The sequence below is a fragment of the Geotrypetes seraphini genome, chromosome 3 (genome assembly GCF_902459505.1).
Source record: "Geotrypetes seraphini chromosome 3, aGeoSer1.1, whole genome shotgun sequence".
NCBI lineage: Eukaryota > Metazoa > Chordata > Amphibia > Gymnophiona > Dermophiidae > Geotrypetes > Geotrypetes seraphini.
This window is the reverse complement of record NC_047086.1, coordinates 3293532-3321420: the sequence shown is the minus strand read 5'-3', so window position 1 is coordinate 3321420 and position 27889 is coordinate 3293532. Positions and strand designations below refer to the sequence as shown.

General features: G+C 43.7%; 1 protein-coding gene across 1 annotated transcript in view; it reads right to left on the bottom strand.

Annotated features, from left to right (window-relative positions):
- The window catches only part of LAMA4 (laminin subunit alpha 4), a 175758-nt gene that overhangs the window by 112879 nt on the left and 34990 nt on the right, over positions 1-27889 (bottom strand). The window contains exons 2-8 of the mRNA XM_033936948.1: positions 25431-25532; positions 24414-24541; positions 22378-22458; positions 20823-21037; positions 16951-17051; positions 10564-10744; positions 1846-1941 (exon numbers count right to left, since the gene is read on the bottom strand). Coding sequence (XP_033792839.1) covers positions 1846-1941; positions 10564-10744; positions 16951-17051; positions 20823-21037; positions 22378-22458; positions 24414-24541; positions 25431-25532 — 904 coding nt within the window. The remainder of the gene's footprint in view (positions 1-1845; positions 1942-10563; positions 10745-16950; positions 17052-20822; positions 21038-22377; positions 22459-24413; positions 24542-25430; positions 25533-27889) is intronic.

Below are 27889 nucleotides of genomic sequence, written 5' to 3'. Positions count from 1 at the left end.
ATAACCCATGTGTGAGGACTTATATTCTGCTCGTCCTTCAAGACCTCCATTAATGTTTGGTTGATTGGCCCAAATGTGAACTGAAACTGAACTGATACTTTCACTACAATCACAAATCAGTTAGAGGATCCCTGGGGATGGAGATGGTGGGGACATCGATTAGAAGTCCACACATACCCCTCATGGTACTGGCATGCTTAACTTAATACCTTACTTCCCTTCACTAAAATGTACTGGACGCAGCTTGGAAAAGAGATGGCTGAGGGGAGATATGATTGAAGTCTACAAAATCCTGAGTGGAGTAGAACGGGTACAATTTTTCACTCCGTCAAAAATTACAAAGACTAGGGAACACTTTTAAAACTAATAGGAGGATTTATTTTTTCACTCAGAGAATAGTTAAGCTCTGGAATGTGATGCCAGAGGATGTGGTATGAGCGGATAGCATAGCTGGTTTTAAGAAGGGTTTGGACAAGTTCCTGGAGGAAAAGTCCATAGTCTGTTATTGAGAAAGACATGGGGAAAGCCACTGCTTGCCCTGGATCGGTAACACGGAACATTGCCATATCTTGGGTTTTGGTCAGTGACCTGGTTTGGCCACCATGAGAACGGGCTACTGGGCTTGATGGACCATTGGTCTGACCCAGTAAGGCTATTCTTATGATTTTCAGAGCCACTCTATGAAAGTCCTTTGTGTTTGAAAATTGCCTTGAAACAGGTCTAGCCTCAAACATCCAAGTTTTGCCCTGGATGTTTTTGCAATGTTCCATTATGGCAGAAAAATGTCCAAAGAGGCAGAAGAACATCTTGCCTTCGAGTATAGACTGTCAAACAATGATAAAGTCTTTATTGAACAAGTAATAGTCCCAACAAGGATCCCTGTTTCTGTGTATGAAAATGCCTTCCTCAGGGGACACGGCAGTAATCAGGCAGCAGTGTGCAGAGCGCTATGAAAAATGCCCAAATCATATATGCGTTCTAGTCCCACCCATAACGTGCCCCCTTGAGATCTAGATGCACTGCAGATAAACAGCAGAGAAAATCATCTTCAAAAATGTTTCAAAAATGCTAATTTGGTGTTTTACCAAACAAAATGTCCATATGCCATTTTATACCAGTTTTGGGACATTTTTCTCTTCTGAATATGATCCCCATAGACACACGCACACACAGAGGGGTTGGAAAGAATTCCATGAATCATACTTTGCATGTTTTCTCCACTTCTTATTTTTGGAACAACCTCAAATAATGCCACCCAACATGACTGTGTGTTCTGTGTTAGAGGAAACCGATAGATCCAAGGCCCTGAAGCAAGTTGTATCCTGTTAAAAGAATGTGGGAAACTGAAGATACACATCCAGGAAAGAAAAGTTCTACAGCCCTTAGGAGTAGTCAGTGATGGCACAGCTCTAGTGCTGGTTGTGAGTGGTATAAGAACATAAGAATAGCCTCACTAGGTCAGACCAATGGTCCATCAAGCCCAGCAGCCCATTTTCACGGTGGCCAATCCAGGTCCCTAGTACCTGGCCAAAACCTAATGAGTAGCAACATTCCATGCTACCAATCCAGGGCAAGCAGTGGCTTCCCTCATGTCTTTCTCAATAACAGATATGGACTTTTCTTCCAGGAACTTGTCCAAACCTTTCTTAAAACCAGCTATGCTATCTGCTCTTACCACAACCTCTGGCAATGCGTTCCAGAGATTAACTATTCTCTGAGTGAAAAAAAATTTCCTCCTATTGGTTCTAAAAGTATTTCCCTGTAACTTCATCGAGTGTTCCTCAAGCAAGCGTTACAGCAGACACCCTCAGGTAGAGCAGACTGCGGGCTTAGCAGTGCACTTACTGAACAAGGTGCAGTGTGTAGCTGCTGGGGAATCGGGGTCTTCCGCTACACATTCTCCAGTACGACTGTCACAAGGTCCTCCTCCGCAATTACATCCTAGCAGAGAAACACAGCAAAATGAAGGCAGAGAAAAACCATATGCCCAGCCATGCCATCCACTATCCCCTCCTGACGAGAGATTTCTGACACATTCCTCTTATGAAAAGCAGAGGCAAAGCCTTTCATGGGAGGGTCCAAGGAAGCATGTGGAGGAGATTGTAAATTGTCCTTGATGCAGAGGTAAGGTAGTCATATCAGTTCTGGATAAATCTGGTGTCTTTACAGGTCAGGATGGATTTGTTTTCCCCCACAACTCCCCCTTCCAGAGCGGTGTGTATGGTCGAGTGGTTAGGGCTGCAGACTCAGCCCCCTGAGATAGCTGGTTCAAGCCCAGCGTTGCTCCTTGTAACCCTGGGCAAGTGATTTAACTCTCCATTGTCCCAGGTACATAGGTCAGATTGGGAGACCACTGGGATAGATCGAGAGAAATACTTGAGTATCTGAATGTAAACTACTTAGATTATAAGCAGTATATAAATACTACAAAGAATTGGTTTAGTGCATGCTCTCATTTCTTTGGATTGTCAATACTACTGGTACTTCCTGCTGTAGTGTGTGAATGGGCATTGTGGGTAATGTAGTCCAGCAGCCATGCCTGCTTAGTGAGTAATCTTTTCTCCTATGCATGTGACCCTACAAAAACAAAACTTTTTATGGTTTGCTCCTAATTTGGAATTGCTGCCCTCCATAGTATCATTACCTTCGGGTATTTCATTACAAATTGAGTTTACATCTACAATCCTAGGTTTCATCCTGGACTCTATACTTTCCTTTTCATTTCAAGTTAGCAATGTGACGAAAAAATGTTTTTTCAGTCTCCGATTACTTAGACGGGTTTGCCATTTATTCTTTCAGCAGCATTTTGCTGTGTTGGTTCAGGCAATTATTTTATCATAATTGGATTATAATCTGAAAAGATTGCAACTTTTTCAGACTACTGCGGCAAAATTGATATTTGGTAAGCACGAATACGATCCTGTGACCTCTTCATTGGCTTCCTGTGTTTTGGAGAATTCAATTCAAATGTATGTGTGTGATTTTTCAAATTTTGTATGAGATTTTCTCCCCCTTAATCTTTTCCTTTTCTATCTTCAAAAATGTGGAATGAACTTCCTTCGGAGATCAGGTTACTTTCTAATTTAACAACTTCAGTTCGACTTGAGCAGTACCTTTGACCTTGTTGACCATGACATTCTGCTTAGATGCCTCGATTCTATTGGCATTTCTGGACAGGTACTAAACTGGCTTATGGGCTTCTTAAAAAAACCTAGCGGCAACAGTAAAGTCTTTACGGAAGTTTTTTATAGCCAATGATGTGGTTGGAGGAGGTTTGAGCACGCATAGCTCTACCTAGACAAACCTGAGGCTATTTCTTCCGTTTAAAAGACATTACCCTTAGCGATTAGAGTGGGGCATTTTTGAGTTTTGTTGTACGTTATACATTATCCACTTCACTGATATTGATATAGTATTACTTCTTAAAAAACCACATTTATCAGGTTCACAGTGAAGGAACCTTCTCCCAGTCTTGGTGTAATCCCTGTAGAGTTCCATAGGACTCCCCTCAGTCCCCTTCACTTTTCAATGTCTACATGGCATTATTGGGACATATGCTATTTGACTTAAAATTGAAATCGTATATATACGCAGATGACATTACAATTATCATTCCCATAACCTCACTGACGCAAGAGACTGAACAACTCACCTCATCTGTCCTCACTAAGGTAGAACAATGGACTACGCAATTTTTTTACTCTCTGGAAGCTTCGGTCCATTAAAGCATATTTCGATGCCTCATCATTTAGAATCCTAGTACAATCCCTTATACTGAGTCTACTAGATTATTGCAATATTGCCTACCTGGGAATTTCCCAGAAGAATATGCAGCGATTACAATTGGTGCAAAATGCGGCAGTCAGGCTAATTTTTGGGTTGAAGCAGTTCGATCGTGTGACACCTTCCTATCAACTTCTGCATTGGCTACCGTGAAGTTTAAGTTTGGATGCTTTTGCTTTAGGGCACTATTCGGTTTAGCCCCTAAATATATAACTGATCTCTTCTCTATCTCAAACAACAGACATAAGAGAAGCTCACACTCAAATTTTGTTTCCCCACTGGTTAAAGGATGTAAATTTAAAAAACACCATCAACATCTTCTCTCACATCAAGTGGCATTATGAGGCAAAGATCTGGAACAATTGCTCACGCCTACTACATATGGGGAATTTAGGAAACACCTAAAAACATACCTGTTCCTGAAGTATTTAGGCAATTAACCTGTACGATCCTACCCCACAATAACTGATCTCTAGCGCTGTTAATAACTAGCTTCTAACCTTGTTAATTCTAATTAATTTGTTAACATCTTTTAACCATTGTAAACCACATAGAACTTCAGTCGTGCAGTATATAAACTGTTATTATTATTATTATTAAATTAAAAGTAAACTCAGAAAAAACAAGATTTTCTTGGCAAGTCCTAATTACAAGATAATGAATACCACTTTGAGATTAAATGAGTTAGATTACCCAGTTAATTCTACTATCAAAATCCTTGGAGTCATCCTGGGCCGATGCTTGACTTTTGAAGAACATACTAATGCTCAGGTTAAAAAATGTTTTTTCACCTTATGGAAACTTCGTATCATTAAACACTATTTTGACTTTCTCTCTTTTCGATTGCTGGTTCAATCGCTGATCTTAAGCATCTTAGATTACTGCAATATTATACAGTATACTTGGGATCCTTTAAGAAAACCATCAAACGATTGAGAATCATTCAGAATGCTGCCATCCGTCTCATTTATGGTCTCAAAAAATCGGATCATGTAAGCCCATATTACAAAAAATTACACTGGCTGCTGGTGGAAGCAAGAGTCAATTTCAAGTTTGCCTGCCTCTGCTTCAAAACCATAACAGGTTCATCCCCAATCTACCTGTCTCACCATTTTGAATCTCCAGGCAACACTTGCACACGTAGTGTCTACCTGTTTGCTTTTCCATCCTTGAAGGGCTGTTTCTACAAGAGATTCCTTGATAAATCATTATCATTCCAAGCAGGCAATGGAATAAATGGTGGGGGTATTGCCCTATACGTCAAAGAGGGAATTGAGTCTACTGGAGAGAACATCCTGGAAACAAAAAATAAGTTAGAGTCTCTATGGGTCAAAATTCCGGGAACGAATGAAACAGAAACAAAGATCGGCATCTACTATCGACCCCCAGGGCAGTCCGAAGAAATTGATGGAGAAATGAAGGATGAGACTAAACGCAACTGCAAAGGAGGCAACGCAGTCATCATGGGTGACTTCAATTATCCAGGGATAGACTAGAACCTTGGCACCTCCGGCTGTGGTAGGGAGACCATGTTCCTGGATGCTGTAGGCAATTGCTTCTTGGAACAACTTGTCAAGGAAAATACGAGAGGAAATGCAATACTGGACTTAATTCTAATGGACTACGAGGACCGGCACAAGGAGTAGAAGTAGAAGGGACGCTGGGGAGCAGTGATCACAGTATGATCCGCTTCAACCTCGACACGGGGGCAAAACATCGATCCAGATTGACAGCCATGGCACTGAACATCCGAAAAGGGAATTACGAAGTGATGAGACTCATGGTGGGGAAAAAGATTAAGAAAAGGATAAGCACTGTAAAAACCCTAGAGCAAGCATGTTCTCTTTTTAAGGACACAGTCACCGAGGCGCAAAATCTATATATACTGGGTATCAACAAGGGATCCAAGAGGAAAAACAACAAGGAACTGGCGAGGCTCACTGTAGCGGTGAAGGAAGCGATCAGAGACAAGAAGATTTCGTTTAAGGAATGGAAAAGGTCAAAAACGGACGAAAACTGGAAAAAACACAAACAGCATCAAAGCAGGTGCCATAAGGCGGTAAGAGAGGCCAAAAGAGACTACGAGGAAAAAATAGCCAAGGAGGCGAAAAACTTCAAGCTGTTCTTCCGATATATCAAGGGGAAACAACCTGCGAAGGAAGCGGTGGGGCCGCTGGATGACCAAGGAATAAAGGGAGTGCTAAAGGAAGACAAAGCCATCGCCGACAAACTGAACACATTTTTTGCATCTGTATTTAACGAAGCGGATATATACAACATACCGGAAACGACAGGCTATACACGGGAAACGAAGATGGGAAACTGACTGGGTTGACAGTCAGTCTAGAAGAGGTATGCAGGTAGATTGATAGGCTTAAAAACAATAAATTCCTGGGACCGGATGGCATCCATCTAAGGGTAATCAAGGAACTGAAAGGGGTTATAGCTGAACTGCTTCAACTAATAGCCAATCTGTCGATCAAATCGGGAAGGATTCCAGAAGACTGGAAAGTGGCGAATGTTATGCCGATCTTCAAGAAAGGTTTGAGGGGAGATCTGGGAAACTACAGACTGGTAAGTCTGACCTCGGTACCCAGAAAGATGGTAGAGGTGCTGATAAAAGACTGCATCATTGATTACCTTGATGGACACGATCTGATGAGGACCAGCCAGCATGGCTTCAGCAAGGGAAGATCTTGCTTGACGAACTTGCTGCACTTCTTTGAGGGAGTAAACAGGCAGATAGACAAGGGTGACACGGTCAACATTGTATATTTGAATTTTTAGAAGGCGTTAGGCAAAGTTCCGCATGAATGACTACTTCAGAAAATTGCAAGCTATGGTATCGAGGATGAAATACTCACGTGGACTAAAAACTGGCTGGCAGGTAGGAAACAGAGAGTGGGGGTGAATGGACAATACTCGGACCAGAAAAACATCACGAGTGGAGTGCCACAGAGTTCGGTGCTTGGACCCGTGCTCTTCAACATATTTATAAACGACCTGGAAATTGGTACGACGAGTGAGGTGATTAAATTTGCAGATGATACAAAGTTATTCAGAGTAGTGAAGACGCATGGGGATTGCGAAGACCTGCAACGAGACATAAACATGCTCGAGAAATGGACTGCGACATGACAAATGAGGTTTAATGTGGATAAGTGTAAGGTGATGCATGTAGGTAACAAAAATCTTAAATCTTAAATCTGCCAGGAATGTGAGATCTGCCCCCCCTACAATTCGATAAGAAGATCAACTGTTTTTACACCTAAGCAGCAATAGGACCAGCCGCCACTACCGGGAACCCTTTGCCACGATCCAGCCAGACATATAAGATCTTCCCCCAGCATTCCATTGGATAGATCAATCTACCTGCTTTTAAATATCAGCAGCAGTGGGAGAACAACTGCTTTTACACCTAAGCAGCATTGGGACCAACCGCAACTACCAAGAGTCCATAGACCAGATCATGACAGGAGTGTGAGCTCCACACCTCCTGCAGTCCGCTAGGAAGATCAACTGCTTTAACACCTAAGTAGCAGCAAGACCAGCTGCCTATAATAGGAGCCCTTGCCCCGATCCAACCAGGCATGTGAGCTCCTCCCCCTATATCCCGTTTAAGAGATCAATCTACCTGCTTTAAATATCAGCAGCAGTAGAAAAACAACTGCTTTTACATACAAGCAGCAGCGAGACCTACCGCAACCACCAAGAACCCACAGACCCGATCCTGCCAGGAGTGTGAACTCCTCCCCCTGCAGTCCATTGGAGAGATCAATCTGCCTGCTTTTAAATATCAGCAGCAGTGGAGATCAACTGCTTTTACACCTAAGCAGCAACGAGACCAGCCACAACCACCGAGAGCACACAGACCCGATCCTACCAAGAGTGTGAACTCTTCCCCCCATGCAATCTGCTAAGAAGATCGACTGTCGGCTCCGGGCGGCTTTCCCGCAGAGGAGAGAATCCTGCATTCACCGTGGGCCTCATCTGGGGCAGCCTCCTTGGAGCGGCTGGGGCACGGGCAGTGTGTCTGGGAGGGAATGCATGGATGGGAGAACATCGCAGGGGAGGAGACATAGGCATCCTGGGACTGTCTGCCAAGTCTCTTCCCTGAAGAAGCCCTTTCTGGAAACGTCAATCGCTCCTCCTAAACTTACTTGCTCCACTTCATCACTGACGCTGAAACCGTGGATTGAAGACAAAGTTTTATTTTATTTTTCTTTCCAGCTTATGATTTATCTTTAATCTTATCTATTGTTTTGCCTTTTGTCTTTGTTTTGTTCTATTTCTATCATTTAAATTTCTCCAGAATTCTACTGTTCAACGGCTCCCCCTTCTGCTTCTATTCCTTTCTCTCCTCTCTTCTACCTTCCAAAGTATTTAGATCAATGCTGTCTTGTTAAAATGTTTATTTTATTTTTATTTTTCCTCTAACTCTACTTTTCACTTCTCTATTACCCTCCAGGTACTTTAGTTAGATTGTGAGCCTTCGGGACAGTAAGGGAATTTTTCAAGTACCTTTCTTATTTCTAATCTTAATGTATATTTTCTGTAAACCGCTTAGAACCTAACGGATGTAGCGGTATATAAGAAATAAATTACATTACAAGAAATAAATTACATTACATTACATTACAAATGAGGTTTAATGTGGATAAGTGTAAGGTGATGCATGTAGGTAACAAAAATCTTAAATACGCCTACAGGTACTTGGAGAGACCTCCCAGGAAAGAGATTTGGGAGTACTGGTCGACAAGTCAATGAAGCCGTCCGCGCAATGTACAGTGGCGGCGGCGAAAAGGGCAAACAGAATGCTAGGAATGATTAAGAAGGGGATCATGAGTAGATCGGAGAAGGTTATCATGCCGATGTACCGGGCCATGGTACGCCCTCATCTGGAATACTGCGTCCAACACTGGTCGCCATACATGAAGAAGGACATGGTATTATTTGAAAGGGTCCAGAGAAGAGTGACTAAAATGGTTAAGGGGCTGAGAGATTAGAGAAACTGGGCCGCTACTCCCTTGAAAAGAGGGGACATAATCGAAACATTCAAGATAATGAAGGGAATAAATGTAGTAGATAAAGACAGGTTGTGCACTCTCTCCAAGGTAGAGAGAACGAGAGGGCATTCTCTAAAGTTAAAAGGGGATAGATTCCATACAAATGTAAGGAAGTTCTTCTTCACCCAGAGAGTGGTGGAAAACTGGAACGTTCTTCCGGAGGCTGTTATAGGGGAAAACACCCTCCAGGGTTTCAAGACAAAGTTAGACAAGTTCCTGCTAAACCGGAACGTACGCAGGTAGGGCTAGTCTCAGTTAGGGCTATGGTCTTTGACCTGGGGGCACCGCGTGAGCGGACTTTGGGCATGATGGACCACTGGTCTGACTCGGCAGCAGCAATTCTTATGTTGGTATGTTAACCAACTTCATTTCAAATGCACCTTCCTACCAAACCTTCAGGAAGTCAATTAAAACCTATCTCTTTGATAAATTTCTCTGACTCCTTTCCTGTCTTGTTGTATCTTTGAAATGCTTCCAGATAAATTTTGACTAATCTTGACATGCTAATGTAATTTGAAAGTCTTTTTTGTAACATCGCTGTCTGTAAACCACTTGTGGTATTGCGGTTTACAAAAATAAAATTATTATTATTAAAAACGTATCTATTTCAGAAATCTCTGGTTGATTTTACTGTTCCAAGATAATTTTGGAATAGAATAGAATCATCTCATTCTCTAGCTGAATTTAGGAAGTTTTGTTAACTGAGTTGAGCCCTTTTTGTAATGGATGAATTGGTCTATAAAACCAAGGACTGGATTCCTCTCTTTCATCTCATCATGATCATTTCCTGATTATCCTCACAATTTATGCTCTGATAGGTCAGTTCCCCTCCAATCAAGAGCTGCTCTTCACTCTGGCCTAGTTTCAGGCTCTGAGCCTTCTGGTGCACACTTCCTTTGGCTGTGAGAGAGCTTCTTGTTTCCCCTCCATGACTCTCTATCTTGTCTCCAGAGCAGGGGCTTCTGTTCCTAAAGGTGAACTTTCTTTTCACCCTATTTGCACAAACTCAATCACTTCTGTTCTTCCCTGTCTGCCCTGGTGGACTCACCTGGGGCAATGGGGGATTAAGTGACTTTGCCCAGGGTCACAGGGAGCAGCACAGGGTTTGAACCCACAACCTCAGGGTGCTGAGGCTGTAGCTCTCCTTCAAAGTCTTTCCAGTTCTTGGTTATATACCATAAGCACTGTCTAGTATCATAAGAATCAGTGGCGGTGGGTGGGGGGAGGGCAGTCTGCCCCGGACGCTGGCACTTGTCCTTCTCTCTGCTCCCCACTCCTTCCCTGCCCCCACTCCTGTGCACGCACCCCTTCCCTTCCACCTCTTCAATTTTCATGGTGTGAACAGCAACCCCAGCCTGCTGTTCCCGCCAGTGTCAGCTCTTCGTCTGACATCACTTCCTGGACCCGCCCCTAGAAAGTGATGTCAGAGGAAGAGCTGATGCTGGCGGGAGCAGCAGGTTAGGATTGCTGCTTGTGCTGGGAACATTAAAGAGGTACGGAGTGAGGGAAGGGCACCATCGCTCCGGCCACCTCTCATCCTTGCTATAAGCAGAGCAAATTGAAACCTGTGTTGACTGTATAAGACAGTATTTGTGGTAACCCGTAACCAATTCTGAGCTTGTTGGAGAGAACGGAATAGAATAGACTCTTCCTTCTCCTCTAGACCCTTCCTCCACCCTTCATGCACCCTTTGGATCTTGGGCCCAGCACTCACTCTGGCAGCCGGAAGGTCCATAATTCCAGAAGCCAGACTGGCAGCGCTCACAGCTCAGCCCGCTTGCCCCTGGCTGGCACCGACACTGCTGGGTTCCAGGGTCACAGTTCCCGTCTTTGGAAGCTGGACCACATCTACACTTTTCACAGCCGGTGCAGGAGTCATATCCGTAATAGCCAACCTGGGGAAAAGAAAGAGGGAGAAAGGATCACAGCATGTAAGTGGGCACAAGCTGATACGATCTCTCTAAAACATCCCAAGGCCTCTGTTCTTCTATCCACTCTTTTCCACTTGCTGCTTTCATTCCATATCTGTCTTGGATGTGCTGTAGATGAGACCGTTATCCTGCACCAACAGCACATGTGGGATGAATATTAGAGAACTCTCATCACCCCCAATACCCAGAATCTTCTACCCTGCATAAGGAGGTCACACCTTGTGACTGGCCACTGGGATGTGTCAGAGTGGAGGGGGGAAGGATACTCGTAATTTTCTGTCATGTATGTAACTTGTTTGTTGAGCAGCAGAGAATAGTTAAGCTCTGGAACGCTTTGCCAGAGGTTGTGGTAAGAGCAGAGAGGTTAGCTGGTTTAAAGAAAGGTTTGGACAAATTCCTGGAGGAAAAGTCCATATGTTATTAAGACATGGGGGAAGCCACTGCTTGCCCTGGATCGGTAGCATAGAATGTTGCTACTCTTTTGGTTTTGGCCAGGTACTAGGGACTTGGATTGGCCACTGTGAGAACGAACTGGGCTTGATGGACCATTGTTCTGACCCAATAAAGCTAGTCTTATGTTCTTATCCAAAATGCTGACATTTCTCCTTCTAAAACATAATGCTGAGAATTCTCCTGCCTTGAAATATAATCAGAGACACAGAGATGAAGATTTTCCTAGGGCTTAAGACTGAAAGTGATTTAACCAGCCAGAAACAGCTGGTGCAGGTAAGGTAGACGCATTGTCCCAGCACAGACACCAGAGAAGCTGCCTTTGCCAGAGGACTGAATAATACGGACCACGCCGCAGTCCCCTTCCTGACTCTCTGCCCTTCTTTGTCTGGTTCCTAGCATCTCTCCCTGCCCACCAGTACTGCGCATCATTTTCACTGAAACCGTCTGTGGGGCAGAGAACTCAAACAGGTCTGAAAACCTCCATCCTCCTTCTGCTTCCCACCTCCTTTCCTGTGTGTCTGAGGCCTCACAGGCTGCAGCCATAGGGTGCAGGGTGCAAATATGCAGGGCCTGACTCATCCGGGAGCTTCTCGTCTGCTGCGAAGGCTCCGATGGCTCAGACCCCAAGGAGCTGCCTAGATTTAGGAGGAAATGTCAGTACTGTACTCATGTATATGTCCGCGAGAGCACATAGGCACATGCAGGACATTTTTCAGGTCAGGTGCTATTCCATAGGCACATGCCTAGATAGGATGCTTTTTCAGTGGGTGTTCACATATGTGGCTGGATTAAGTGATCGCGCAGGAAATATAGTTGCGTATTGACTTGTTATGCAAATGTCCTCCTTTCTATATCGAATAGGATCTTAGGGCCTGATTCTGTAAACGGCGGTGAAGTTAGGTGGCGGGAGGCGTCCTGTCAACACCTAACTTAATTGTTTTAATTGGCTTTAATTGGCACGATAATTGACTGTGCTCTTAAAAACCAACTTAAAACATGGTTAAAAAAGTAGGCGCCATAATTGCATCTTCAGCACGGCGCTTAACAGAGGAGCGCAGAGAGAGGGGGGACATGATCGAGACGTTCAAGTATCTCACGGGCTGCATCGAGGCGGAGGAGGATATCTTCTTTTTCAAGGGACCTGCGGCAACAAGAGGGCATCCGTGGAAAATCAGGGGCGGGAAACTACAAGGTGACACCAGGAAATTCTTTTTCACTGAAAGGGTGGTTGATCGCTGGAATAGTCTTCCACTGGAGGTGATTGAGGCCAGTAGCGTGCCTGATTTTAAGGCCAAATGGGATCGACACATGGGATCTACTCACAAGGCAAAGGTAGGGGAAGGTCATTAGGGTGGGCAGACTGGATGGGCCGTGGCCCTTATCTGCCGTCTATTTCTATGTTTCTAAGCTCAAAGTAAGAATGCGTAGAGGGCAGAGATGACCTTAGGCGCCGTGAAACGCAGTTCTCAAAAGAACTTAGGCGTCTGCAATGTAGGCCAGTAAAACCCTGGCCTACATTACCAGCACCTAAGCTTTGTGATAGGCACCGTTAGCCTTGATTCTTTAAACCGCGCCTGATTTAGGCGTTCTTTACAGAATCCAGCCCTTCGTGTGCACATTATTGGTACCTAAAATTACCCTCTACATATTCAATTCTAGAAGTCCGTTCAATTTTATGCAATGGGTGTCAGAAGATTCCACCCCCCCTCCCCAAGGATTTACTTTTTCATTTGCTGGATAACGGCATTCTTGAAAGTAGTCAAACAAATAGAAACAAAGAAATATGACAGCAGGTAAAGACCAAATGGCCCATCTAGTCTGCCCATCCACAGTAACCATTATCTATTTGTCTCAGAGATCCCACGTGCCAATCCCAGGCCTCTTGAATTCAGACACAGTCTCTGTTTCCACCACCTCTTCCGGGAGACTGTTCCCCGCATCTACCACCCTTTCCGTAAAAAAGTATTTCCTCAGATTACTCTGGAGCCTATCACCTCTTAACTTCATCCTAAGCCCTCTCATTGCAGAGTTTCCTTTCAAATGAAAGAGACCCCACTCATGTGCATTTACATCACGTAGGTATTTAAATGTCTCTATCATATCTCCCCACTCCTGCCTTTCCTCCAAAGTATACAGATTGAGATCTTTAAGTCTGTCCCTATATGCCTTATGACGAAGTCCACACACCATTGTAGTAGCCTTCTTTTGGACAAAATCTGCAATAGAGTAGACACCCTGGATAGTATAAATAACATGAAGAAAGACCTGGCGAAAATCTCAAGGGAATGGTTCAGTTTAGGGGGTGAAGAAAGTATGTGCACAACAGAAAAACGGGACTTGGATGGGATTGTATGTGATGGTCTTAAGGTAGTCAAACAGGTTGAAAAGGTGACGGTGAAAGCTAGAAGGATGCTAGGTTGCATAGGGAGAGGTATGGCCAGTAGGAAAAAGGAGATATTGATGCCCCTGAATAAGACTCTGATGAAACCTCATTTAGAATATTGTGTACAATTCTTGAGGCCGCACCTTCATAAAGATATAAAAAGGATGGAGTCGATCCAAAGGAAAGCTACTAAAATGTTGTGTGTTCTTCGTGATAAGGCATATGGGGACAGACTTAAAGTTCTCAATCTGTATACTTTGGAGGAAAGGTGGGAGAGGGGAGATATGAAAGAGACGTTTAAACATAAGAACATAAGCATTGCCTCTGCTGGGTCAGACCAGAGATCCATCACGCCCAGCAGTCCGTTCACGCGGCGGCCCATCAGATCTAGGCCTGTATAGTAATCCTCTATCTATACCCCTCAATCCCTTTTTCCTTCAGGAAATCATCTAATCCCTTCTTGAAACCCAATACCGTACTCTGTCCTATCACACCCTCTGGAAGCACATTCCAGGTGTCCACCACCCTTTGGGTGAAGAAGAACTTCCTAGCATTGGTTCTGAATCTGTCCCCTCTTAATTTTTCCAAATGCCCTCTCGTTCTTGTAGTTTTCAAAAGTTTGAAGAATCTGTCCCTCTCCACTTTCTCTATGCCCTTCATGATCTTGTAAGTCTCTATCATGTCCCCTCTAAGCCAGGGAAAAGAGCCTCAGTTTCTCTAATCTTTCAGTATTGAAAGGTTTTCCAAACCTTTTATCAATCTCGTCGCTCTTCTGTACCCTCTCAAGTATCATACAGCAAAACTGAAAAGGAAGAACTTGTAATGTGAACTTCACTTCAATATATAAACTTTCAAAGTATCGCCATATCCTTCTTAAGGTACGGCGACCAATATTGGACACAGTACTCCAGATGCGGGCGCACCATCAACCGATACAATGGGAGGATAACTTCCTTCATTCTGGTTATAATACCCTTCTTGATAATGCCTAGCATTCTGTTCACCTTCTTAGAGGTCGCTGCGCACTGTGCCAACGGCTTCATTGTTTTGTCCACCAGTACTCCTAAGTCATTTTCTAGGCTACTTTCACCTATTACCAGCACTCCCATCGTATAGCTGTACATCGGGTTTCTGTTTCCTACATGCAAGACTACATTTCTCTATATTAAAGCTCATCTGCCATTTATTTGCCCATTCTCCCAGTTTGTTCAGGTCCCTTTGTAAATCTACACAGTCCTCTTTAGTCCTAACTCCACTAAAAAGTTTTGTGTCATCTGCAAATTTTATAACTTTGCACTTCGTCCCTGTTTCTAGGTCATTAATAAATACATTGAACAGCAGTGGTCCGAGTACTGACCCCTACGGAACACCATTCATGACCAGTAGTGGCCCTTCACTCCTACCCTTTGCTTCCTATCCGCCAACCAATTTTGGATCCATCTATGCTCCTCTCCTTCCACCCCATGGTTCTTCAGTTTCCGTAGTAGGCGTTCATGGGGTACCTTGTCGATGGCTTTTTGGAAATCCAAGTATACAATGTCTAGGGGGTCCCCTTTGTCCATTTGTTTGTTAATTCCTTCGAAGAAGTGCAATAAGTTCGTTAGGCATGATCTTTCCTTGCAGAAGCCATGTTGGCTTGTTTTCATCAGTTTATTCCTCTCTAGATGCTTATCGATGATGTCTTTTATCAGTGCTTCCGCCATCTTCCCCGTGACCAAAGTTAGACTTATCGGTCTGTAGTTCCCCGGGTTACCTCTCGATCTTTTTTTAAAGATGGGCGTAACATTTGCTATCTTCCAATCCTCCAGGATCACCCCTGTTTTCAGGGATAGATTACAAACCTGCTGTAGTAATTCCGCTATTTCCTTTTTTAGTTCTTTCAGTACCCTAGGGTGGATTCCGTCCAGGCCCAGAGATTTATCAGTTTTTAATCTATCTATCTGCTTGAGTACGTCTTCGAGGCTTACCTCCATGGATGTTAATTTTTCTGCTTGATCTCCTTTGAAGATTTTTTCGCGTTCCGGCACATTGGATGTATCCTCTCTTGTAAATACTGACGAAAAGAACATGTTTAGTCTATCCACCACTTCTTTTTCCTCCTTCTCCACTCCCTATCTCCTTTATCCAGCAGTCCCACCTCCTCCTTTGCCAGCTGCTTCCCTTTAACATATCTGAAGAACGGTTTGAAATTTTGTGTTTCCCTGGCTAGCCTCTCTTCATATTCTCTTTTTACTCTTCTAACCACGCGATGACATTCTTTTTGATACTTCCTGTGCTCTTTCCATTTTTCCCCGGTTTTGTCCTTTTTCAACATCCAGAATTATTTTTCTTATCTCCTATTGCTTTTTTCACTTCTTTAGTTATCCACTCCAGGTCTTTTGTTCGGTTCTTTTTGCATCCTTTTCTAAATCTGGGGATGTACAGATTATACGCTTCGCTCACCGTGTCCTTGAATAAAGACCAGGCTTGCTCCACAGTCTGCGTTTTCTTCGAGCTGTTCCTAAGTTTCTTTCTTACCATTACTCTCATTGCTTCGTAGTTTCCTTTCTTGAAGTTAAAAGTTGTCGCTGTGGTTCTCTTCCCCTTCGATATTCCTACTTCAACTTTGAACTGGATCATATTGTGATTGCTGTTTCCTAATGGTCCCACTACTTCTACTTCTTTTGCAGGTCCTCTTAGCTCATTGAGGATTAGGTCCAGAGTAGCATTTCCTCTCATCGGTTCTCTGACAAGCTGCTCCATGAAGCAGTCCTGTATAGCCTCCAGGAATCCCGTTTCCCTAGCACATTTTGGGTTTCCAAGACTCCAGTCTATCCCGGGATAGTTGAAGTCTCCCATAACAATGGTGTTACCGTTTTTGCATTCCCGCCTTATTTCGGCTTCCATTTCTTCATCGTTTACTTTGGTTTGCCCAGGTGGACGATAGTTAAATACCTAAGTGATGTAAATGCGCATGAGTCGAGTCTCTTTAATTTGAAAGGAAACTCTGCAATGAGAGGGCATAGGATGAAGTTCAGAAGTGATAGGCTCCGGAGTGATATATGGAACTACTTATTTTATGGAAAGGGTGGTAGATGCGTGGAACAGTCTCCTGGAAGAGGTGGTGGAAACAGAGACTGTGTCTGAATTCAAGAGGGCCTGGGATAGGCATATGGGATCTCTCGGAGAGAGAAAGAGATAATGGTTACTGTGGACGGGCAGACTGGTTGGGCCATGTGGCCTTTATCTGCCATCATGTTTCTGTTATGTTTATATCCTGTAATGTCCCTGTTCTCCCAGCTGTGTACTAGGAATAATATTGATGCCTGTATGTTTCCCTTTTGACAGCACTCACCTCACAGTGGCTGCAGAAAAGTCCAGTAACTCCAGCTTTGCAACGGCACTGCCCAGTGATATCATCACATGCCTCAGTCCCACATGGCTTGCATTGACATGCTGAAGAAAGACAGAAAACACGGCATTAGGGTTAAAGAAAGTAACACGCATACAAGCATGTCTTATAGACTTCAGAGGATCATTCTTTCTGTTTTCAACCTTTTAACCAGTTCTTAATCCACAATTGGAAATGACCACCTATCCCATGAGGTACTTTGTTGAATGCCTTTTGAAAATCCAAATATACAATATCAACTGGCTCACCTTACTACTACTACCACCACCATTTATCACTTAAATAGCGCTGAAAGGTGTACATAGCGCCGTATATTTATCTACATGTTCATTCAACCCTTCAAAGAAATGCAGTAGATTGGTGAGGCAAGATTTCCCTTGACTAAAACCGTATTGGCTTTCTCTCATTAATCCATGTTCTGTCATTTCGTTCTTTATAAGTCTCTACCATTTTACCATTTCAGTCTTCCCTATCAAAATTTCCCAGATCACCTCTGGAACCCTTTTTAAAAAATCAGAGCTATGGTGGCTACCCTCCAGTCTTTTGGTACCATACTGGATTTTAAAGATAAATTACAAATTACTAACAATAGCTCTGCAAGTTAATTTTTTTTCAATTCTATCAGTACTCTGGGATAAATTTCATCTGGTCCAGGTGATTTGCTACTGTTCAACATGTCAAATTGACCCATTACATCTTCCAAAGTGTTACAGAAATTTGTTTCAGTTTGTCTGACTAAGCATCAAATACCATTTCTGGTACCGGGATTTCACCTACATCTTCCTCTGTAAATATGCTAGAGCAAGCATGGTCCCTTTTTAAGGGCACAGTCACCGAGGCACAAAATCTATATATACCGCGTATCAATAAGGGTTCCAAGAGGAAAAAGAACAAGGAATTAGCATGGCTCACTGAAGCAATGAAGGAAGCAATCAGAGACAAGAAGACTTCATTTAAGGAATGGAAAAAGACATAAACGAACAGAACTGGAAAAAGCACAAATAACATCAGAGCAAGTGCCATAAGGCGGTAAGAGGGGCCAAAAGGGACTAAGAGGAAAAATTAGCAAAGGAGGCTAAACATTTTAAGCTGTTCTTTCGATATATTAAGGGGAAACGACCTGCAAAGGAAGCAGTGGGGCCGATGAATGACCATGAAATAAAGGGAGTACTAAAGGAGGACAAAGCCATCGCTGACAAACTGAACACATTTTTTTAGCGTCTGTATTTACCGAAGAGGATATATCCAATATACCAGAAGCCAACAGGATATACACAGGAAGTGAAGACGGGAAACTGATAGGGTCAATGGTCAGTCTAGAAGAGGTATGCAGACAGATTGATAGGCTTAAAAACGATAAATTCCGGGGACCGGAGGGCATCCACCCAAGGGTAATCAAGGAACTGAAAGAGGTTATAGCTGAACTGCTTCAACTAATAGCTAATCTGTCGATCAAATCAGTAAAGATTCTGGAAGACTGGAAAGTAGTGAACATTATGCCAGTCTTCAAGAAAGGTTCAAGGGGGGTTCCGGGAAACTACCGACCAGTGAGTCTGACTTCGGTACCAAGAAAGATGGTAGAGGTGCTGATAAAGGACCGCATCATGGATCACCTTAATGGACACAAACTGATGAGGACCAGCCAGCACGGCTTCAGCAAAGGAAGATCTTGCTTGACAAACTTACTGCACTTCTTCGAGGGAGTAAATAGGCAGATAGACAAGGGTGACCCGGTTGACATCGTATATCTGGATTTTCAGAAGGCATTTGACAAGGTCCCGCATGAATGTCTACTTTGAAAAATTGCGAGCCATGGAATCGAGGGTGATATACTCACGTGGATTAAAAACTGGTTGTCGAATAGGAAACAGAGAGTGGGGATATATGGCTAATACTCGGATTGGAAAAGCGTCACAAGTGGGGTGCAGCAGGGTTCAGTGCTTGGACCCGTGCTCTTCAAAATATTTATAAACAACCTGGAAATTGGTAAGACGAGTGAGGTGATTAAATTTTCAGACAATACAAAGTTATTCAGAGTAGTGAAGACGCAGAAGGATTGCGAAGACCTGCAATGTGACATAAACACGCTCAAGAAATGGGCTGCAACATGGCAAATGAGGTTTACTGTGGATAAATGTAAGGTGATGCATGTCGGTAATAAAAATCTTATTCATGAATACAGGATGTCGAGTGCAGTACTTGGAGAGACCTCCCAGGAAAGGGACTTGGGAGTACTGGTTGACAAGTCGATGAAGCCGTCCACGCAATGTGCAGCAGCGGCGAAAAGGGTAAACAGAATGCTAGGAATGATTAAGAAGGGGATCACGAACAGATTGGAGAAGGTTATCATGCCGCTATATCGGGCCATGGTGCACCCTCACCTGGAGTACTGCGTCCAGTACTGGTTGCCATACATAAAGAAGGACATGGTACTACGCGAAAGGATCCAGAGAAGAGTGACTAAAATGGTTAAGGGGCAGGAAGAGTTGCCGTACAGTGAGACTGAGAGGGGACATAATAGAAACATTCAAGATAATGAAGAGAATAAAATTAGTAGATAGAGACAGGTTGTTCACCCTCTCCAAGGTAGAGAGAACGAGAGGGCACTCTCTAAAGTTAAAAAGGGATCAATTCCGTACAACGTAAGGAAGTTCTTCACCCAGAGAGTGGTGGAAAACTGGAACACTCTTCCGGAGGCTGTTATAGGGGAAAACACCCTTCAGGGATTCAAGACAAGGTTAGACAAGTTCCTGCTGAACCAGAACGTACGCATGTAAAACTAGACTCAAGTAGGGCACTGGTCTTTGATCTAAGGGTCACCGTGTGAGTGGACTGTTGGGCACGATGGACCACTGGTCTGACCCATCAGCGGCAATTCTTATGTTCTATGTTCTTAAACTTGTAACCCGTTCTGAGCTCTTCTGAGAAGACATGATATAAATCCAAATAAATGAATAAATAAAATAAATGTGGCTTGCCTTTAAGTTTCTGAGTTTGCTAATCAAGTCATCTATCCTTCATAGTCGTGTATTTGGCCGTTTTGTGTGTCAGTAAAGGCTCGGTATTTGGTGCCAGTGCTGCTGACGCATCATGTGATGACTCCAGGCAGCCATTTATTTATCGCTTGTATTAAGAAGTTTAGGACCTTTTTTCCTATTCTGGAAAGCTGAAAATTAATCATTTTCTATCATTTAGATTTCCTGCTTTTGTTTTGGGGTTTTTTTTTTTTTAATTATGTTACCATTTACGGTTAACCAAGTCGAACTCCATTTGGTTGATGACCCGCTCTATAAAACTAAGGTTTAGTTAGTTTCATTGCTTGTTCTGGTTCATCTTCTGTGACACCCAAAGCCCAACTCTGCTCACTTCACCAATGAGTGGATGATGGGGTGGGAAGCTGAAGCTGACGTCTCATAGATATTGTTGGCGATTCCTCCCATTCAGACTCTTCCTCCTTCTTCTATAATACAGCTGCTCAGTGTTGGTCCTCGAGGTCTGCCACCCAGTTGGGTTTTCAGGATTTCCCCAATGAATATGCATGAGATCTATTTACATACAGTGGCGGCAGTGCCATGAATATAATCATTTTTATTGGGGAAATCCTGAAAACCCAACTGGGTTGTAGACCTTCAGGACCGGCATTGAACAGAACTGAGTGAGGGGCCACAGACTAAATCTTTTAGGAATCTAACCCCAAAGCCTGACCAGCAGGTGTCGCTCTAAGCTCTGGCTGAGATTCCCTCCCTCCCCAAAGGACTTGAGCTCTGGAGTCAGAACTGTTACAAAGTGCCCCAGAGCCTCGGCCGCTCACGTACCAGTGCAGTTTTTGGCAACTCTGGCATCACCGTGGTAGCCTGGTGCGCAGCGGTCACATTTGAAGCCAGTGGTATTGTCCAGGCAGTTGCGGCACTGTCCAGTCACCTCGTCACAGTCCTCAAAGATCAGGTTAGGGTCTGAGTTTCCACTGCAGTCACACTTCCTGCAGGTGCTGCCTACCAGTAAGGGGTTTCCATAATAACCGGGAGCACACCTGAGAGAAAAGAGAAGCCAGAGACAGGATTAGGGTCATTGCACTCACTCCGTCTCCCCAAATCAGGGAAGAAGAGAGTTTCTAGCTGAGCCCCACCAGAATGAAAACAGCCAAGACATCACAGCAATATCCAATGGTTCCTCCAGGTCCAGACTGGCCACTGTGGGAGGAAGTATGCTGGCTGGCTGGTGCTCGATCTCACTCATAAGAAGCTGAGATCCATCAGAAAATACTTCGAAACACAGGCTTCTGACTTTTAGTGCAATCCCTAATTCTATCTCGACTAGACTTATTTTCTTACAGACTCCGCTTTGTTCAGCAGGGTGAAGTGGAGCCTCTGGAGGATCCTGAAGACCTTGGCTGGCTTATCTACTTGTACTTGCCAGTCCATTCAACATTTAGAACCTCAATGCCTGAGGATCTTGGTCTGAGCAGGCAGGTGGGCCTTTAAGTGTCAATCCTCTGTCACTCCCCATTTCAAGCCCCTGAAAGAAGTGTGAGAGACTGTGCAGGGCATCGTCTCCAGCTCACACTGCAGAGATGGGCATAAGGAAAGTAAAGGGATCACAGAGAAACAGCCCCAATTCCACTGACTGCTGGAAGGTATCCAGGAACCGCTGAGATTCAGTGGCCAGTGCTCAGATTCTGCAACTGACTGGGCATGCAGGACCACAAATAACACTGTCCTAACTCTGCCCAGTTAGTTCTTTGCCACTGACTCATGCTCAAGCCCTAGCAACTTGATGAATTACAGATCTAAAAAGAGATTGCTTTTGCTATTCTGGCAAGGTCCTCCTGTTTTCAACGTGTCCAGTTATCTCCCCAAACATGATGTCCTTCTCCAATGAATATCAGCTGGACCACATTAGGCCTGACTCCAGGTCTACTTTAGCCAGCATTTGAAAAACGTGGACCTAAGTATTTTAGTTCCCAGAGGATTACCAAGTCTAACTCACTGAAAAGTACAGCATTGCTATCAGAAGTCCTTCTCTGTCATCTGCTTAGTTTCCTTACACCTGTCACTGTGGTGCTGGCTGGAGATGGGGTGGGAGAACTAAGAAGTCCAGCTACCACTCTGAAGCGTCTCATTCCTTCTCTGTTGTTCGCCAACATCTGCTCAGCTCATGATTGCCTCTCTTTAGTGGATCTCTCCCTGCAGGTAAGCTGAGCTCACTAGAGTGGTGAGGTGAGCATGCTTCCAGGATGCAGCTTGCTATTTCTGCTGTAAAATACCTCCTACTTCCCATATGCCACATGCCCTACAAACCCCTTTCCAGCTCTTCCCTTCAGGACTCATCAGAGAAAATCACACTGGCACTAAATCCCTCCCCATACGATACCTTTCACACTTGGTTCCTGCATAGTTCTCTTTGCACAGACAGTTTATAATGCCAGTTTTCCTGCTGCACCAGACGGCAAAACTGCAATTCAAGCAGAAAACATAATTACATTTTGGACTGTGTTGTGGCAAGAAATTACCCCAGAGAGCTTATCTATGCAGTCACAATGCGAGAACAGCACTTAATCACAGTAATGCTTTGGGATATTCCTGTACTTACAAGGCTGGTGTAACATTCACTCTTCTTTAAAGAGCAGAGACAAGCTTACATTCCACAGGGTGAAAAAGAAAGGGAGAGAAGGCAACAGTGGTGACAATGAGATGCTCTCAGAATGGATCTGGCTAAAGGAGGGGAAGGAAACATTGAAGCTCAAGAGAAAATGGCTGGTCAGGTGACATAAATAGAGACTGAGAAACGTGCTTTTAGGAAAAACCTCCCCAGCTACTGCAAGGGAAAGACCAAAAGTCACTGCAGAGAAACATAGGTGTCATTTAGAGATACGGAGCTTGGGGGACCAGCAGTGGAAGTCTAAGTTGCTCAGGGTAGAACTGGGATGGATTCAATTGTCCTTACTGGATCCGAATTAGAGAATCTACTTCTCAATGACCAGCTGTTAGGGAAGACATCTGGCTCAGGGTATCACTAGTGGAGAGGCCTTAAGACAGGGTCAGGTATGGGGTATCCCCACAGTACAAGACTTAAGGGAGGACTGATATTCAAAGGGGTTCTTTAATGGAGAGTTCTAAGGAGAAGATTGTCCATCCCACCGGCAAACACTCCTACTCACACTACCCAAATTATGGAGCACAATCCCGCCAACCATCAGATCACTGACAGGTCTACTAAACTTCACTTAGATTTGTAGATTGGGTCATCACCAATTGGAGCTCGACTCAGTTGACAAGAAGAAAATAAAGACAAGCTAAATAAAAAGAAAACGATTGATGACTAATTTCCCAAATGTTTGGCAAACAGGATTGTCTTTAGAAAGGGATTTAAGCTTCTTAGTGAGGGCAGCAAGTTATTCCAAAGCTCCATCAATTTGAAAGAGAAAGAGTGACTCAATTTTCTGAGCGATTTAAATTTACTCTTAAGAGAAAGAAAAGAAAATTTCAGGTTTTGAGATCTGTATCCATTCCAATCTAAGGGTACAAGAGTAATGAAATACCAAATAGGATCTTAACCCTTTCAGGACCAAGGGACCTATTTGTCCCATAACTTTAAAATCCTATAAATTTTGATTGGGATAGTCTACAGTTCTAAATTTGATATGTACGGATTCCATATGATACTGCCTTTATGTAAACAAACTGGTTCCAACATTCATTCATTAGCATCATTGCCAGATTGACGAGAAGATTCACTTGCCACACTGTCCATAAGCCAGAAGTTTGATTTAAAAAAAAAAAAATAATGATATTTCACAAAAAAAATCAATTTTTTGGCATCTGCAAGCCCTTTTTACCATAAAAATGTCGTCAAAACCACAAAAATTGGCCTACGAACCTTATGGTCCTGAAAGGGTTAAAAGCAATGCAATTGAATTCCAAGATGAACTGGGAGCCACATGGTCGAATTTACTCTTACCATTGATGGGTCTGGCAGCAGTATTTTGCATCAGCTGGACTCTCTTAAAGACCCCCTAATTTCTAATTCTACCCCAGCAAACTCATACTATCCCACTTGACTTGCACGCACTCGATTCCAAACTACACAAGATCTTGCCTTCACCAAGAGGGCCTTGAGAATGCAGCGAATGTACGAATATTGTCTCTCTAGCTGCTATACTTACTTTCTATTGCCTTATCATTTGCCTAAACACGCAGAACCTAGGAATGCTCTCACTGTGGCCGTTCTTCCTCGCTATCGCTTGTTCTGCATATCTGCTATGGGTGAATTTGTAACTTTTTTGCTATCCTTCCACTATGTATGTAAAATTATAGCCCGTTCTGGGCTCTTCTGAGAGGACAGGTTAGAAAATCCACTAAATCAATGAACTGGAGACTAGGTGGATATGCCTTCCTAACATCACCTACTTGTTGGAGCTGAAGGGCAGAGGGCAGGGGCAGAGCTGGCAGAACCGGGGCACTCCTCTGCTGACGTCGCCAATGTAACCATCTGGGCACCTTTCACAGTGTTGTCCTGTTGTGTTGTGCTGGCACTCCTGCAAAGACAGTGAAGACTATCCTGTATGAGGGCAGATATCGTTCCAGATTCACAGCAGAGGTGCTGTAACGTTTTATGTCGAGCATCTGAAGCCCACCCTCTAACACTTTTCATCCTCGGAGACGGACGGACGAAGGTGAGGGAAAGCAGCACCTTTGACTGTGAAGAATCATCACAGCAGATATTGAATCTAGTGGTTTACTGGTTCTCTTGGTTAGAAAGCAAAGTCAGTGTGAATGTACTGGTGCAACGTGTGTGAGAAGGTTTAGTGCATATAACTTAACATAAATTTTTATTGATATAGCGTGATGCCTTTCGGTTCTAAGCAGTTTACATACGAGGTAAGGCTGACCAGAGTCAGTATAACTTGGCAGGAGGATATCAGTGCAATGTTTATGAATCAAAGTATACGTCTAAGTTCAAGCGAGTGTGTGGGAACATGCAGTGCAAGTGAATGTGAAGGTACACAGACAGCTGAGTCTGTGAATAGGAAAAGCACAGAAATGCACGAGCACGGTGGGAGTTTAAATGTAGAGTTTGTGAGTCCGAGTGCACTTTGAGTGTAAGAGAATATGGAAAGCAAAGAAGTTCACAAGCATGGTGCAAGAATAAACATGCAGTCTGAATGTGAATGCACAGCATAAAGCACGGAAATGCACAAGCACGATGCAAGCATACAAATGCAGCATCAGTTTGGGTGTAAACATGCAGTGTATGTGCACAAGTGAACAAGTGCAGGGTGAGCATGAATATATAAAGCACAGAAACATTCAAGCATTGTGCAAGTGGAAATAGTGCAGTGTTTGTGAACCCAAGTGCAGTGAGGATGACCAAGCACTGTTTGAGTGTGTGTCACAGGAATCGCAGACATGAAGATGAGTACTCACCACACAGTCTCCGGAACCGTCCAAGCACCTGTCTGAATTTCCATTGCAATTACAGGGCAAACATCTGCCAGATGTGGAATAAAAATAGCCCACACTGCATCTCTGTCAGGAGGAAACACAGAAGAGAAACGTGAAACTCAGTGGGATCACCTGCCAGGCCCTCACTGTAGTCTGGCCTTATTCATGCACTGAGGCTTGGGGCACACTCGGGTTTTGGAATTCATTTTTAATGGTTTGACACCCCCCCACCCCCCACCCCCACTTGCTGGCTTCCTCTGCTGTGAAACTTCGGAGGATAAATCAGAGTGGTAGAGGATAGGAAAGCTGTGAGTTGTGTCTGGAAAGGGCCAAAGGGAAGGGAAGGAGGTTTGGGTGGGGTTACCGAAACATAACATCATGCTTCTGCGCAAAACCATGAGTTCAAAGCGGTTTACAAAAGTTACATAATAAACAAAGAAAAGATCAGAAAACAACTAGTCAACCAGATATTTAGAGAAAAGATAAGATTTCAGTTGTTTTCTGAAATGTATCGTAAAGAGCTGCTTGGAATGAAATCAGATGGTCGTGATATTTCGTTTTACTTCCAGAGGACCGATTGATTGATTCAATAGAAGTACAATCCAGATGTCTTCCTTGGCGTGGGTCTGGCCTCTGAGAGTTTCCCCTCCTAATGAAGCATTTTGCGAAATACGGATGGAGTGGTTACTTCACAGGGGAGCGTAGCATAGAGGTAGCAAGACGTGAGGCAAAGCTAAGGTTTTGGGCGGTGTGGGACTTTTTGAAGTGCTGTGATGGTCCCCTGTGCCACTGTTGCTTGAGCCCATTGAGCACGTAGGTGGTTGGTCTGAGCACTTCATAACATTTTTTTTTTAATGTAGATGTGATAAATTGTAAGAGAAGTATCTCCTTTTTCTGGAGCCAAGGTAGGTGTTCATACCTTTAAACCCACTGGAGTCAATGAATGGTGTTTGGTTAACAGAGATTGATTAGTCCAAAATGACCAATTCTGTATAAAATTGGGGATGATGTTTACACCCATTTCAAAAAACGTATACTGGTAATCATTATAAATGGTGAAAATTCAACAAGTGTCTATATTCCTCAAAACATGTAAAAGGGGATGGGGCTTGCTATTCGGTTTTTTGTGTGTGGTTCTTACAATCAAAGCAGTTTACATATTTAGACAGTCTTATTTTGCACTTGGGGCTGAACTCACAACCTCAGGCTGCCGAGGCAGCTGCTCTGACCCCTAGAGGAGTCCCACTAGAAAGCTTTCCATTAATAGTCCAATATATGAGCTCTGACGTGGGCTATGGGAGGTCATCATCAACAATAATATTATTGGAAAACAATGACACCAGCAGGATTAAACAAAGAAGTAGAAGAGTGATTAGTGTACTGGACTCCAGAGAAGAGGACCCAGATGCATATCCCACGTGGTGGAGAGTGGAATCCCACCAAAACCCACCTAAAACCTTCTGTACCATCATATAGGTGACACCTGTAGGCATAAGGGCTATGGGGGGGGGGCAGTTGGGTCCAATAGATTTTGGGTGGGTTTTGGAGGGCTCACCATACACTATCAGGGGGTTATGGAGAGACGTATACCTGGGCCTTTTTATGTGACATCACTGCAGTGCCTCCTAAGGTGACCCACTGCTCAGTGGGATGTCTGTTTGACCAGCCTATGAAAACTGCTGACCCTTCCTACATTCTGTGTGGTTTTCTTTTGGACATTTTTATGAAAATGGTTAAAAAAATAGATGTTCTAAGGGTAAATACGTCTACAAATGGTCATTTTGGGGGAAAAAAAGAAAGATAAGAATAGCCTTACTGGTTTTAAAAGTATTTCCCTATAACTTCATCAAGTGTTTCCTAGTCTTTGCAATTTTTGATGGAGTGAAAAATTGATCCACTTGTACCCGTTCTACTCCACTCAGGAGTTTGTAGACTTCAATCATATCTCCCCTCAGCCGTCTCTTTTCCAAGCTGAAGAGCCCTAACCGTTTTAGTCTTTCCTCATACGAGAGGAGTTCCATCCCCTTTACCATCTTGGTTGCTCGTCTTTGAACTTTTTCTAGTGCCATTATATCTTTCTTGAGATAAGGAGACCAGAATTGAACACAATACTCCAGGTGAGGTTGCACCATGGAGCGATACAGGGGCATTATAACATTCTTAGTCTTGTTAACCATCCCTTTATTAATAATTCCTAGCATCCTGTTTGCTTTTTTGGCTGCCACTGCACATTGGGTGGAAGGTTTCTACGTATTGTCTACGATGATATCCAGATCCTTTTCTTGGGCGCTAATCCCTAAGGTGGACCCTAGCATCCGGTAACTGTGATTCAGGTTATTCTTCCCAATATGCATCACTTTGTATTTGTCCACATTAAATTTCATCTGCTACTTGGTCGCCCAGTCTTCCAATTTCCTAAGGTCCGCCTGCAATTTTTCACA